The sequence below is a fragment of the Anguilla rostrata genome, chromosome 8 (assembly GCF_018555375.3).
Source record: "Anguilla rostrata isolate EN2019 chromosome 8, ASM1855537v3, whole genome shotgun sequence".
NCBI classification, from domain to species: Eukaryota; Metazoa; Chordata; class Actinopteri; order Anguilliformes; family Anguillidae; genus Anguilla; species Anguilla rostrata.
Window position 1 is genome coordinate 38,121,228 of NC_057940.1, and position 15,883 is coordinate 38,137,110.

Here is a 15,883-nt window from a genome sequence, read left to right on the forward strand (position 1 = left end):
CTTTAACTTAATTACGTTAACCAAATTAAATTTAGGGGTCAGTTTAGCGTAATATGGACGACAGTTAAGCGAGGCTGTTGTGCAACCATGATTCCAGATTGATTCAGACATTTTGTGGAAGTGTTGAAGTAGATACTTTGTGTCAGGCGTTTGTTGGATGGAGAGCCAGCTTGCTGATCCATGTTGAGTTTTCCCCATGTGGGATTGCAGTAGCCTTGGCAGTGTTTACACATCTTGTGCGTGATCGCAGTCTTCTGCCATCAGTTTCCCCACCTGACAGCTGTCAGTCCTGCTGGGTGTCACTCACACGTTCTGCACACTCGACTCCGTGGAGACTGGTGAAATTCAGCCATCTTATAAAGAAAGCAAAAAATAAAGAGAAAAATAAACAATGCTGTTGTCCTGCTGAGGTTTGGAGCTTGCAGGTGAACGCGCAAGTTAACAGTAAAACTTTATTTGCTGGTGTGAGTTTAAGTAGGCTGTACCACAAGGCCTAAAGCTTTAGCAAACAAATGCAAATGTATCTTTGATTGCAGTCCATTGTGGCATTACCAGTTTCCCTTTCTCCGGAGAGCAGGCGACTTTGTCCCACTTTGAATGGAAGCAGAGCTTTCTGTTCTCATAATGGCAGTGTGTGAACACGTCTCACGTGGAAATGTCCTGCGTACATTCCAGTAATACACACGCATTCCCGTTTGCCACTTTATTGACTAGGAAACCTGGAGCTGCAAATGAAGCCAGCATTAAGTGAATGACAGCTGCATGTTGTCAGTGTTTTCCAGGAGTGATATTGCTGCTCTGTTGCTTTCTGTGCTCTGTGTAGTACATGATGCTGTGTGGCCACTACTACCAGTAATGGTGGACAGGGTCGCCTGATTTGACATCTTGTAACCACATTTGGTGATTGTAAAATGAATGCCTGTTTAATTTTCCCCCCCTTTATTTACCGTTTGCTGAAAAATCAACACCTAGGCTGTATCCAAGAGGGTCATAATACATTGCCAGCACGACCTTATTTGGTTCTATGTCAAATGCTAAATAAAACACAATAAAAGCACAAAAAACTGCCTTGAGCCTTTCACTCCACTTTTGTTGTGAACAGACAAAAGGTAACCAAGATGGCCTTGGTTGCTGTTGACATTGTAGCATGTAGTACCGTGCAGGGACACAAGAGGGCGATAGACAACAAAAGCCTCCAGTCTCAAGCACAGAAACTTAATTACTGGGATGGATTTGATCAAGATCTCCTGTTGTGGTTACTGATGAGGAACAACTGAAGATGGGAGTGGCTGTGTTCAACAGAAACGAAGACGGGCAAAACCACACTGATAAAAGCATGTCTTTTGGGTCAGGTGCTGCCAATGCATGTGTTCAGTAACGGTGCCAGGTCCTGGTCCTGCTGTTCAGTGGTATGGAGGTGTTTCAGGTGGAGATACTGTGGCTTGCAAAAGTATACATACCCTTGCAGTTTTCACATTTTGTGGCCTCAGAGCTTGAAATACTGACACATATGAATATTCTTCATCTCCAAGTTGTGAAAAAAATGTATATATAGATGAATAAATATTAGATAAAAAACAGATGTCTTGACTGTGCATGTATTTAACCCTTTGAACAATTTGAATGGTAAAAATTTACACAATTCATCTTCATTCAGATCCTGTCCATTTAAAGCAAAGATTCAACCATGAAGAAAGAAGTTTCTAAAAAATATATATATATTTTTTTTAAGTCTGGTTTGAAGTTGTAGAAAAGTGAAGTAAAAAATGTCTGAATGTCGCATAATATCCCTCGGGACACAGTCAGGTTAGCAAGTGTATGGTGCTACCTGGATGTTGCCTAGATAAGGCTTTTTCTTGGAATTGAGCTGCTCAAAAACTAAAAGACTGCTCAAAGACTAAAACTGGTCTGGTAAATCACTGCAAGGCTAACGGTGACTTCAAAAGAGTTAAAGTTCGATGACTGAAATACGGGGAAAGCTGGTCGTAGGAGCCGGCCGCTGGCGTAAACACTGCAGTTTAGGGCCACAACCATTCCTGGGCCACACAAGTTATTTATTTTTTTAAATGTGATTTAGTGATTTATATTGGAGCACTTTGAGGCCTGAACAACCCTGAGACTGCCTCTGATGTCCACGGGCCAACAATATCCCAGTCGCTCCACAAACCTGGCCTGCTGGTACTGGGCTTGCACCGGACATACCACGTTTTACTACGACCAAAAATGTCAAATATTGTCTCATCTGGCCACACTTTGACACCAGATCTCTGTACGAACCAACTCAGTCGCTCCTTTCATTCTATACATTTTTCTACAGCCATACCCTTATAGTGGGTGAGAAAACCAGAACAAATTTGGACATAAGCAATGGCACTACTTTCACTACAGAGGCTGTACTTTCAGTGCTGAGAACACAGAGCAGACCGTGTGGTTTCTACATCGAAAATCTGTGATGACATATGAAATGGCAAAAGATTCAGTCACTAAGTTACACCAACGAAGGAAGACCCAAGTTTACCAAACACACGTGTAAAGATCTCCAGAGCAAACTACTCAAACGGTGCTAGTGAAGGGAACAAGTGGAGTGCATTTTATAAGACCCAATAAAGGGTTAATTTCCAAAACTTACCGCCCTTTTCCATGGAAGTTACCTGAAAAAGAAGGAAGGAGCACGCCTCACACATCGCATAGTAAACAACTGCCAAAAGGCTTTATTCTCAGTGACTGATCTCCAGGAGCTCATAGTTAACACAGAAAACCCTCGAGGGGGTCTTACACAAAAAAGGAAGTGACAACAGCTGCACTTACAAGCACCAGGAAGACAACGTCAGCGTTGTACGACACCACGGCAGTTTATATATATATCTATATACACCGCTCTGATAACTAGAACAGCCAGCATATGAAGAGTTAACAGTCACCAGGTTTTGATCCTTTCGAGAAAGAAATCAACATTTATTTTTAAAGCATAGAATGACAATAGTAGAAATAACCGAAATAAAATCAAAAAATAAAAACTTTATTGGTGCATCGAGAGATGGCGCGTGCGACACCGCGTGTGGCGAGTGCGTTCTGTACACGACGTGTGATGTATTGCAGTACAACCCTGAATCGCTGAAAAGGACACGGACTCAAACACTGTCAGCGCTGCTATCCGGACCCAGTGTGTCTGCTGGACTAAAGAGCGTTACAGACTTAGTAGACTGAGGTATTCTGCGTGTGTGTGTGTGTGTGCGTGTGAGAATCGCACGCACTGAACCCAGGCGGGTGATTGTGCCGCTCGAGTGAGTGATTGGACAGGGATGATTTTACCGGAGGTGTAGACCCGTGGAAACGAACGACACGAGCGTGAGGACAGACGAATGCGTGTAACTAGTCCTGCGAAGCAGCCCCGGGCCGCTTCTGTGTGACCAGCAGTATGGAAGCCCTTTGCTTTCTTTCTGGGATAGAAAGCCAACTGACCGCAATGACGAAGACTGCGCTCAACAGACAAGACCCCCATTAAGGGCTCAGAAACATACTATGGAGAAAGACTGGCTCTGAAAATCAATTCTGCGGAGAATGATCATTTCCTTCCATGGCAGGAGTTCAAAACACTTGGCTTATGTAAGATATGAAATGAATTCTATAGCAGTCTGTACCTAATCCACAGGTTTAAGAGGCTGAACATATACCAGCCAGCCCATAGAATTACAAAGCTTTACATGTCTTTAAGGGTCCAGATTGCTTTACATTTTCTTAAAATGTGTTTTTATTAAAACAAAAAGGACACACAAAAATGCTATATGATTTAGTCCAGCTGATGTATATTTTTTCATGTTTAATTGTAAAAATCATAAAAAAGAGCTTGCTGCCTGATATTCAGAATCACGGATGTACCCAGGGAGAGGGTCAAACCGTTTTAGCAGAGAAACGGGGATAACGTGACCTCTAAAGCTGCCTAGGCTTAGCCAGAGCTCTACAGGTTTATGACTGCTTCATTCCTTCACATCGACACAAATTCACATCTGTGAAAGCTGGGCTATCTCACAGAGGGCTGATGTGGTCATTTTCAAAACGTCTTTCACTAGGGTAGTCCTCTCATATTTGTATTGTCTGCAACCTAATCTACACCCTAGGTTTTACTCAAAAAATTTGCTTCTCTAGCTACTCACATAGCCAGAACATCTACTCCTTTTAATGTAATGTGGACCCATACAGGACTTCATCAAATCATGTATAAACACGCTGGGGGGGAAAAAAAACTTGGACTGAAATGAGAATGGAGATAAATCTTGAGGTTGAGTCGTGAGATGGGATCTGCAGGTATCACAATCCTGCACAGCTTCCTCTCCAAACAAAAAAAACATGGAGTGTCTTGAATACCTGGACACTTCTTATGTAATGTGTCCGATAGTTTAAAAGGATAGAAAAAGTGCATAACCAAATGTATACAACAGACAAATGCAGAGGAACCAAATGAGTGAGTGAGACCTCGGTAGCAAGGCTTCTGAAGGTAAACTGTGTCTGGATCTGACAGTGTTTGAGGAGTGACCACCCTAACATAAGCAATTTCCTGATATCTCAAGATCCCCGCTACACCATTTTCCTTGACTAGGGGGGTGCTCAACTCCTGCGCCCAAAACCCGCTTCTGTCATCACCCCAGCCGGCCCTTCAACACCTAAAACAGATTAGTGTGTGCGGTTGGACTGGGTGAACCGAGTCCTTGTTCCAGCTGGTAGCATGAGAGAGAATCCCACACAGTAAAATGTCCAGTGTTAATTCAACTCTTAACGGAGTAAATACGAGTCCAGTTGGGACCATATGCACACTGTGAGAGTTGATTTAGCACTGAACATTTTACCGAGCGCTTGGACGAGAAGGCCAGGAGTTGGGCATCCCTGCACAGCACGGTCAGTTATGGCTTCAAATTCACATTCTCCACCTCCCTGCCAACGGTCGCCTGTATTGACAAAACGTCCTGAGTTTTCCTTTAGAACACAGTATACTGTAGTGTAAAGCGTTCCTTCCCCAGTGGCTCCTTCAACGTTGTACAATATACTGTTCAATGTGAGGAATGTTACAAAGAGTTGCTTGCCTCTTACACAAAAAGACATTAAAATAGGAAAGCGTCAAACGTATAAAAACATCACTGTGGGTCCCGGTGCAGGAAGAATGCAGGCAATTTGTCCTTTTAACGTTTGTCGCAAAGAGCCAATGGAACTTTCCTTTAGTGGAACCTTACCATAAAATAAAAAAGGCTCACACTTCCTGTATTGTGTTAGCATAAAGATCAACAGTCTCTCAGGAGAGAATGCCTGCAGAACCCTTTGGCTGAGTGCCCAGAACCGACAGTGCAGCAGGAGAGCAGCCAGCCAATCGGACAGCACCATCTCCAGGGGAGGAGGAGCCAAGCTGTTCAGAGAGATTCTTCCTCACAAACATCGACCCTGGATCAGTTTCAGCCTTTTTGCACAAAATGGTCGCAGTAAGCTTCAACTTAACATGGGTGTGTCTTCTTCTGCTAAAGTGAACTGGAAGATTAAGTGCAATGGAATGGGATCACAACTGACTGCGTCCCCAAAATAACCATTTTGATTATTGCCTGCCTTCTGCCTGTTTCATGGACATCACATCACAATATACACATTTATATATTAATTAGGTTTTTTTGCATGCACATGCAAGTATGAAAAATACAGTTCAGTTGTAGGATATTAGTAAAAGTGTAAAAATCCAGTGCGACAGTTGTTGAGTTCTTGAGGTTAACACGGTCGTTAAGTTGAGAAGAGTGAGATAACCCATCGCTGAGACTTCCCCGTGCAGATTTCAGACTTTTATCGGCGTCGCTAATGTTCACATTGATGAGGGAAAACCGCTGTACGACTCCTGTAGAAAAGAACCGAACGTACCGACCCGTTTACAAAATGGACGCTTCCCCGGCCATTAGTCAGGTGCTGCTCCCACCCACAACGCTGACGGTGTCCGAAAACAGAACATGGACTGAGGGGCACTCGCCTGAGTTGACAGGCCTGTGGCTTCCCTCACAGCAGAATCATTTCTGAGTGTGTAGGCCGTTTCCAAGCGGAACTCTTGCCTACATTTGATCCCACGTGAAGAAAGCCCAAATTTCCGGGATAGTCAAAACTGCACCCAGCAGCCGCAGCCCAGGGACCATCCCTGAAACCCCCCTAGTCACAAAATCACACCGACTCCTGGGGGGCTGAGGCACGGACCAATTATCACTTTTGGACACAGTGAGGAACTGCTGTTCATTTGACCGAAAAACTACAGAGGGAATTTTTGTATTCGCCACAGGTAAATGAATGACTCATACTCCTGCTGTGGGAGTCTATCTCAAGTTCCCTGGATCTGATGGGTGATCTCACTCGTTTAACCCTTTGTTTTTCCAAAAAATAAAGAATAAAAAATAAGAAGGAATTCCTGGTTTTCCCAAAGATGAAGTGCTGTATTGGCTGAGGTTTCCAATAGCGTATTTGTATAGCAGTGTTCTTTGTACATAAGTGCTCTAAGTCTATGAATCTCGCTTAAGGGGTGATCTAAAGATTGGAAAACCAGAAAGAAAACGACAACAAAAATGACAAGAGTATTGTACAGAGAATTGAAACCCGGTAATGTTGGGGGAAAAGACTCCATCACCTTTGATTGGTTCAAACGACCCAGTCCCAGGATGATAAGTAAAGAGCAGATCCTTTTGTACACAAAGCATGGAAAAGGTCTCCCCATTTTCGCTTGGGTACCGACAGAAAAACGTAGAACTCATACCAGCCAACACCAGAGACATTCTTTCGTTCCTGTGCGTTACAACACAGTCACACATCACCAAGGCACAGACTCCTCTATTTCCCCGTACATTCCTGAAGCCTCCATTCAGACAAATGACTAAAAAACCCCATAAAAGTTCAGCTATCGGGAGGAGCATTCAAAACGCGCCCTGTCGATAATCACATGCTCCATGGAAACACTCCCAAAGAAGGAAACCCCTGCTTTCTTTTGTGACATCACAGAACTCCTCTTAAATGTCAGACTCCTATGAGGCACTTCATACTTCCACTGATTATTTGGGCTTCATGAATAAGTTTCACAGCAGAACCAACTTTAAAGACTGCATCCTGGTGGTTGCTGAAAGCAGGAATCCAGACAATTATCTGAACAGCTGACCACTATATTCTCCTCAAAAGAAAAACAAAATTTTAAGAATTTTAAATAAGGAATTTGCCGCTGGTCATTTCGAACATTTCCCTCACAGTGCTCTGGTGGATTCCTAGTTAATCACCGACCTTCTAATTCGCCTCACTTCCACCTAGGGTTGCCAGACAACGGACCGAAACGTCAGGTTTTCAAATTCAGGTCCAGTTCGTTGTCCTAAACGGACAATATATTCCCGGTCTGAATAACTCAACTGGTTGAAATTTGACCGTTAGTTTGGCATGGCATCCGTTTGCAGTGTTACACGTTTCACCCCCTTCTTAACTTCCCCCCATTTATCGACAGCATCCTCTCCTCCACTGTGCAATCAAGCTTAAAGTTGCTCTATGTCGCCTGTGTGTGGGTGTGCATGATTCCCGGTTTGGCCTATTTTTTTTGTAAATCTGGCAACCCTACTTCCACCTCTGACCACTGTGCGTGTCATGGGATGCTTCTTCTTGAGTACAGTCCAGTCACGCGCACGGCAGCGTATTTACAGAGATTTCTCCGCGGCCACCTGCTGGCGCCATTGTTTGTCGATTCGAAACGCGCACAAAGGCTTCGCCGTTCTCAATGCAGGGAACACACAGCGAGTGCCGGAGGCCGCCCGCTGGGGCTAGGCAGAACTCAAGCCAGGCTTGCACACCACCGATCTAATAAGGCTCGCCTCATACCGCCGCCCAGTCTTCAAAGAGAGAGGGAGGATTTGACAGAATCACAACGCGGCGATTTACTCAGCGACTCGGTGCTGGAGATGTTTTTCTACCTAGCTTTGCCCTCCCTTCCCTTCGAAAAAATAAATCAAATAAATAAATAAAAATCGTAAAAATCAGCTGCCCTCTCCTTTTTATGTGCGCTGCTTTCTGTGATTCACGGCAGTTTTGGGACCGAATTAGCTTTGCGGTATAAAATACAATTGGTTGTAACTTGGTCAAATAGTCTATTGTCTACTTATTTGATTTGCTTCAGGCTTTTTAAAAGTGCTTTTGTTTGTTTATCGTGTCCAGCCAGGCAAACACTTGGCAGGTGGTTAAAAAACAAAACAAACCAACAGAAATTAAATGCTGTCTCTAATGAATTCCAAAGCATGCATTCTCAGTGTTAGAATGCAAAGGAGTGTTTAAATCGGTTTGTTACGTTAACACACTTTAATGGAGGCTCCTTGACGCTGCTTTTCCGTTTTAGCTTCTTGGTTGTGCGCATTGATGAAGGGAATTAAATGTTTTCATGCCCGGTTAAAAAAACGCAACATTTTATCAGGGTTTTGGGATTCCGTCAAGCATCTTTATGCTGCAATGACTATAATGGATTATATCACATGATCTAAAGCAAACACCAGTTTTATAAATACAGGGGATTAAAAAATTAAAAAACAAAAGTAAATATTTTTCTTAGTTTTTTTTTGTTTTGTTAGGCAGACAGCCAATTCCACAGCTAGCTAGTAACAGGAAGAAATCCTCACATTGCCAAACTGAGTAAGAAAAGTTCACTCTCAGAGGTATAATACATTTTTCTGATATTCTCAAATTTTCCATTTCTGAGCCCACAAAACCATTTTTGTAGATTTTACAGCTCTTTGTGTGTATGAATTTGGAATCATGAGGTGAAATTTAACAGTGTGTGTGTGTGTGTGTAGCGTGTGCATGAATGTTTAAATGAGGACTAAAAAATTGAAAAATAGATGAGGCATGCATTTGTATGTACTGGAAATAATAATGCACATTCATAAAACATTTTTGGGGAAGAGGTCAATGGCATCTTTGATACTATGGTTCTACCCAGCAAAGCACCAATTCCACAGGCATCCCATTCCAGTGGCTTGGACACCACAGTTTGGGTAGGGTGTGTCCTGTGAATGTGTGGGGCATAACAGAGGTGAATTCCAGAATAACTTTACCACACTGATGGCCCAGACTCCTAAGAAAGAATGTAGCTACTATTGCCACAGCATCACAATATTATCCAGAATAGCTTGTTCTTGGTTAAAATGCCACTGTCAACAAGCATCAATGGTAAAACTCTGGCTACAAGGCTTCCATTAAGATCGAGAAAGTGTTTTTGTTTGTAGAACCCATCTGTTAGTTTCATGACAATTCATTAAAACTGAACGCAAATATATTACTAATCAAATCCTTGCCTGTGGTAATGTTCTATCAAGTCATTAAGAATCCGCAAAAAAATATGGATTTTCCCCCAGACTTCACAAGTGGTGTCGTTTCTCTGCCTGTCATTCTAAAATGGCTCCAGGGTAGAAAGAGGGAGGCCACCAAAAGTGTTTCCTTGAGACCTCTCCTGCATGCTGCATCAGATGGGGAGATGGCTGCCTTCGAATATAACTGCCACACGTGAAGCCAAGCACCTCGGCCTTTCCCTCACTACCGCATCACACAGACCTTCGCTGTCCAGCCTTGGCTTTACTTCGATTATCAACTTTTGAGATTCAATTCGACGTGACACAGGGGTGACGGACAAGGCAAAGCAGCGGGCAAGGGCCTCGGGCAGCCAATGAACCGTGTGCCGCTGTTAGCTCACTTTCATTGTTAATTAGCTTAATGCACTAAAATCGTTTTCCGAAACGGATTTGTTTATGGTTTGCATGGCTGTTACCAGGGGGAAAAAAGAAACATCTCATTTTCTTCCCTTGCAAATGTTTGGGTGATTTTCTTCTGTTGAATTTGAATTCTCTCAAGACCAAAACACATAAAACCGTGCTCTATGCAAGTGTGTGATGCTTCACTAGGGTGTCTCTCATTGCTTTGCGTTATATCTCCTTTGAATTATTTATTTGAAACGAGGTCTGTGGGACTACAACAGTTATTTTAAGATCTCAAATAAAAATATATTAGCTTATGGTACTCCTTTATAGATGTACACGTAGGAAAACCGGCTGCCCTCCTACGTAAGGTCAAACAAGGGCTACCCAAGACACAGTTCCACTGCATCTGGGGCGTGAGCTCACAGCTCACCCAAGACCAGGGCAAGCACAGATACTTCTCACACAGGCTCTTTTATGGGCGTGCTGCTTTCAAATGAGCTCCTGTGCTATAATGCCAATTTTCACAGTTATTTCAGGAATCTAGCTTGCAAGCTTTGCCATTTTGGTAAAACGAGATGTGCAAAAAGGATAATAAACATGAATAATTAGGTGAGTGGATAAATCTAACTTTTGCTTAAAAGTACATGTACCAGATACGTGTGTGTGTGTGTGTGTGTGTGTGGGAGCATGTGTGTGTGTGTGTGTTCTGCAATAGAGTTTTAAAAAGACAAATTACATTGTTATACTGCATGCTAGAGGAATAGTCACCCACACTGGCTTTGTGATCTATGCTTGCTCAGCTAGAACAAGTTTCAGATTCGGTTTGGAGAAAACTTAAAATTTTAAACAAGATCAGGGAAACACACTTTTAGAAATATCATACTGCTCAAAGTAAAGGATAAAAAAAGAATAGTTCAAAGAATAACAGAACAACTTCTGGGCCCAAGAAAACTGCAGAATATATAAACTAGTCCTGCCCAGCTTTCATCTATTTGACAAAATTTCAGGCCAGTGATGAATGGCCAAACTCCAATGTTCATCATGAGCATCCAAATGTCTTTTTTTCTTCATAATCTGGGTCCTGTGGAAAGACCATCTGAATACCCAGTGGAATCACCTGACCTGGGCAGGGCGCCAGGTTCACAGCAGGGTCGCAACGATGCGGTTGGTCTTTTTCACGCCGGTCGGTTTCTACGGCGTACACACCGAACTGAAACGCACGCAGCGCAGCCAGAGTGAGCCACGTGAGAGCTAAGTGCAGAGTGGCCTTCACAATACAACTACAGAAAGTATGTGACTGAAGCGGTAACGGTTTCCCAGGTCCTTCCTGTTCCGTGCTGGCCCTGCCATGTGACAGAATAAGACAAACCGAGTGGACACGGTGGAGTAAGTGCTCGTGAGGTCAGAGGTCACACACGACCTCACCATGAATCGCCGATTTTACATGCTTTCACAAAGCATACATAAAATTCCTAACGTTTTCTATTATTATTTTAATACTAATCGCAGTCAAGCTTATCAGTACTGGAAAAAAAAAGGTATGGCTCCCCTCATGGATTTCTTCTATAAAAGCATCGCAGATTCTCTAAACCTCTCTGGTGTGCAAAGTTCAACAGTTGCTTAGCGAAGCAATCGAGACCTGCGATATCATTTCTTGCATTGGATAGGATTAGCTTATTTTGAAGTCTATAGTACACAAAATAATACAAGTAGAATCACAGAAGGGCAGAGGTTCTCTTTAGGGTACAGGTATTAAGCTCTTCCGCGTACAGATATTAATCTCCTATAGGTCTACTCTGTGAAACCGCTATGTTGTGGTGAAGACTGTGAGCTGATAAAGAACATTATTAGAACTGAAAAACAGAATTTCAGTTGATGACTCCTGTTTTGTCTGTGCAGAGTGGAAAAACACAGCCCGTCTAAATTCAATAACGGTAGGACTGACCCAGAGGATGGTCACCCTCTGGTGGCAAAAAAGTGGCCTTTTTACGGATGACCTTCTTATTGCCGGGAAGTTTGCTTTGTCTTCATTTTCCACAACATTTCAGTTGTTCGAAATAGTTACTGTGACAAAAACGCACCACTCAACAATGACAAGAGGAAAAGTGAAGGGAGGCGGGGTTCAGACACGTAAATACAATTTTTTGGTTGCGAGTAAATATCGGTGCTATATAAACCAGAGAGCACAGAAAACAGTTTTTTATATAAATGTAGCTGCTGGTTTTGCTTTCTACTACCTTATCCCTGAAAAAAAAAAGAATTTATCAGTAGACACGCATAAAAACAACGCTTGTTTGTGTATGTGTGCGTGTGTGTTTGAGAGCAGTCGCTAGCTGAAAAACGTGACAGAGACAAGGGATATTTGCTGGTCAATTTTTCGGCTTCTTTCCTGGTCTTTGTTATCATTTGTTTTTTTTTTTGCATCAGTCTGTTTCCATTAGGGGGCGCTCTCCCACTCTCCCGCTCACTTAAATCCAAACACTGTGTTACATTCCCTGGGGGGGGGGGCCAGTGGGGCCTGCAGTCTGAGAGAGGCGCCCCCAGTAGCAGTCTACAGTACGGACAAGGAGCAACGTCAACCAGAGAGGAATAAAATACGAAGAATTATCCTCTGGAAAACAATGATTTTCTCGTCCTTTTTAAATTTCTTGTTTTTTGTTTTACACCTTTCCAAAGCTAAAAAAAAGGTATTCTCCATACAAAATGGAAAGTTTTTCGATGTTTAGCTTCACTGCTGATTCCTTCCTGCCGGACAAAAAAGTTTTACGCTACCAGAGCTTGAGAAACAAGTAAAGAGAGGAGAAGAGGAGAAGAGGAATATAAAAAAAAGACGCTTAGCGGTTAGCGGCTCCAGAGCCGCGCGCGGCGTCCTCCGCGGCGGTCGCGCTCAGAGGGGGCGGCTGGCTCTCGGTCCACAGGGGGGGGGGGACGCCTCTGGAAGTTCCACCCCAGCCCAGGGCAGATGGAGAGCAGGGGGGCGGGGGTGCTGGTGGGTGGGAGCGGTGGGTGACGGGCTCCGTTTTAGCCCCTCACGGCACGGAGTGCCCACCCCCCGGTCCTCAGTCCACAAACCTCTGGCAGGCTTTCTTCCAGCGGCAGGCCGTGCACCACATGTCGCGGTTCTCCATGCCGTACACCTTGCGGCACTTCTTCCCCTCCCCGCGGGACTTCCTGCCGGGCCAGACGGAGAAGGAGCGAGCGTTACTCGTCTTTTATTCAGAACAAATCGCTGCTCCCCCGCTTTCTCCCCCCCCCCCGTTTTTTGAAAGCGCAAATCGACTGTAGGCTCATTCCATTGCAGTGACATCCTGCGGTTTCACAAGCCAGAGCACACAAGCCACCACTAGAAAAGCAACTGAGCAGTCTGTGAGGAAGGCCATATAGTGAAATGGTATCTCTGCCATATCCAGAAATATCAAGCTGATTTAAGATTCCAATTAATGCAATTACATGCAAGGTAACGCAGGACAAATAAGAGATAAGTGTGAACAACTGTTACACAGAGCTTGTGAAAACTTTCTATCATTATAATTGCTGTTATTGTTTACAGTTATAGCGCTAGGTGCGAAGGTACCTTTACTCAGACAAACCATCGAACGCAAAGGAAATTAAACGGCCGCAGAGGTCAAAGGTCAAAATGTGAACGGAGCAGTACCTGAGCGAGCCAGACGCTCGAGGGGGTGACGAGAGCACTGCAATGGACTGCGGACGCTGCTCCCCGAAACTCTGCGGCTTACTGTGAGTCGGCGAGGCCTGCAGCCAATCAAACACAGCCGCAGTCATCTCAGTTATCTCACGTACACTCGAGACACAAAGAGCCATACTGCATACACACTCTCATACAAACAAACACACAAATCACACTCACACACACTCGTATGTGCAGTCACTAGGGGTGCAATGGTTCGGTGCATGGTCTCGGTGTCACAGTTTTGGTTCGGTTCGGTTCTGCACTTTTTTGGTGCATAAAGAGAATAAAATAATTTAAATGAAAGCAGTGCCTTAGTGTACCTTATTTTCACAGTCGTATATGTTGCGTTCAGAAGGAAAAATCCACCCTTACCTCGTAATAAAGAGGCAGTCCTGTCAGCAAAACACTTTAAACCAGATCCAATTATAAGGGTCTTTATTTCTGCAGAAAGAGTACGCCTGCTGACCGTGAACACCGTACTAAACAGCAGTTTTTGTAGTGACTCTTTATCCTCTCTAAGAGAGGCCGCGCCGCCGCTTGTGTGTCTGCACCAAGGACAGCCACCTCATTAGGTACGAAAAGCAAGCAAACTGCCGCTGACTCAAACGCTACTCAGCCAGTCCTTCTCGGATAGAAGATAACAAATAATGCTGAATAGGACAAAATACATCATTTTATATAACCTCTAACATAAAATATAACAATAATAATATGGATACAAATACATTAGCCCTTAATATTGCGTGAAATTGAAATGGACAATATAACCTTTACATGACAAATTTTAAAAAAGGACAAGGCTTTAAGAGCTCTAACCCTATTTCCAAAACCTAGCAAGCCATAAGAGGTTTTTGGAGCAAGCATTGTGGGTGGCCAACGGAATGGTTTGTTTTTTTGTTTTTTGTCTTTTTTTTTACAGAAACTGCTGTATCCCACGCGGTCACATATTGATAAGCACACGTGTACGCACACACACAGCAGCTTCAAGCGAGGCACCGCGATGCTGATGACGGAGAGATCAATTCGCTTGATGGGGGCTGGAAGGCAGAAAGAGGTGTGTGCGCCTAGAGGTCTGCGATGGTTACCAGCGGTGTGTGAATTTGAATGTCTGCATCTGTATCTGTGTTCATGCGTGTGTGTGCGAGTGTGTACGGTGTAGCTTTTTCCTCTGTTTTTCTCTGCGCAGAAGCCATCTTTATATCTGCACCCAAATAGCTGTTGTGAGCTTCTTGTGTAAACAGACTGATTAATCGACAGTGCGATCTGTGTGTAAAGCTATGACACGAAAAGCTACTGACCGGAGCTCTTTAAAAACCTGCAAAGTGTGGGTGTGTGAGAGCTTGTATGAGAGAGTGTGCATGTGTGGGTATGTGTCTCTGAGTATGTGTGTGTGTGTGTGTGAGTGAGTGAAAGTGTGTGTGTGTGAGTGAGTGAAAGTGTGTGTGTGCGTGTGTGAGTGTGAGTGAATGTGTGTGAGAGAGAGAGTACTCACAGAGGCACCTGTGAAGGTGACGGGAGGGGACTGCCAGGAGATGCTGACGCTGCTGCAGCTGCTGGGGGTGAAGTTGGTGGAGCTGGGGATAGTGACCGGGGCGGTCGCCTGCAGAGAGCAGGAGGAATTTACACCCAAAAACACACGCACGCACGCACACACACGTATGCACGCGCACACAATACATGCAACCACCGTTTGACACCCACACACCACGACGACAGTCTGTACAATAGCGGTTTTATCAGGAATACGATCATTTTTACCCATCAAATTCAATGCATCTGGATGACAAACGACGGAGTCTGCGGGACCCAGAAAGACCTGTGACCTGCATCACTCATTTTTACAGACCAATACACCAAGTACCTAGCTGAGGAACAAGACATTTGCACACAGTTCACAACATAATCTGCAACACGACCTCCAGTAGCTGCTCCAGCACTACACTACAGCTCAGTCATTACTGTGAGTTCACAACACATCTATTAAAAATAATTATGAGGCGTGCCACAATGCAGAAACATTTGATGGGACCTCACAGAACAGCCATGACTGGTTTCGGACCACCGACCGTGTTGGGGGTCGGGGCTCGCGATCGGACGCGGTACCTGGTAGGCGTGGTCGGCGTGGACGAGGTAGAGCGTGCTGGGGGCGGAGCGGCTGAGGGGCGTGGTGGAGCTCTCGACCTTGGCTCCGCCCCCTCCCCCGCCCCCGCCGTCGGGGTGCCTGGGGTCGGGGGGCGGGGGCGGAGGGGGGGACAGCACCGACGGGGACACGGGGGACAGGCTGCTGAGCCCGTCGGCCACCGAGTCGGTGTTCAGCTTGATCTCCGTGTAGTAGAAGTCCTCCTCACCGTCGCTGCACTCCGAATCGCAGTTACGCCTGCCGGGGGGGGGGAGGGGGGAGGAACGGCAGGAGGAAAAAGAACAGAGGGAGGACCACGTGAGATCAGGAAAAGAAAACAAGGAGAGG

The 15,883-nt window shown here is 44.7% G+C and overlaps 1 protein-coding gene and 1 long non-coding RNA gene across 2 annotated transcripts in view; both read right to left on the reverse strand.

Annotated features, from left to right (window-relative positions):
* Window positions 1–322: 322 nt before the first annotated feature.
* LOC135261667 (uncharacterized) lies at window positions 323–930 on the reverse strand. The gene is made up of 2 exons (XR_010332008.1): window positions 650–930; window positions 323–591 (listed from the first exon to the last, which is right to left on the reverse strand). It is a non-coding gene; the product is annotated as an uncharacterized LOC135261667 (long non-coding RNA).
* A 1,758-nt stretch (window positions 931–2,688) lies between these two features.
* The window catches only part of LOC135260352 (zinc finger protein 704-like), a 52,062-nt gene continuing 38,867 nt past the window's right edge, over window positions 2,689–15,883 (reverse strand). The window contains exons 6-9 of the mRNA XM_064345585.1: window positions 15,520–15,793; window positions 14,909–15,016; window positions 13,381–13,478; window positions 2,689–12,896 (exon numbers count right to left, since the gene is read on the reverse strand). Coding sequence (XP_064201655.1) covers window positions 12,785–12,896; window positions 13,381–13,478; window positions 14,909–15,016; window positions 15,520–15,793 — 592 coding nt within the window. The 3' untranslated portion in view covers window positions 2,689–12,784. The remainder of the gene's footprint in view (window positions 12,897–13,380; window positions 13,479–14,908; window positions 15,017–15,519; window positions 15,794–15,883) is intronic.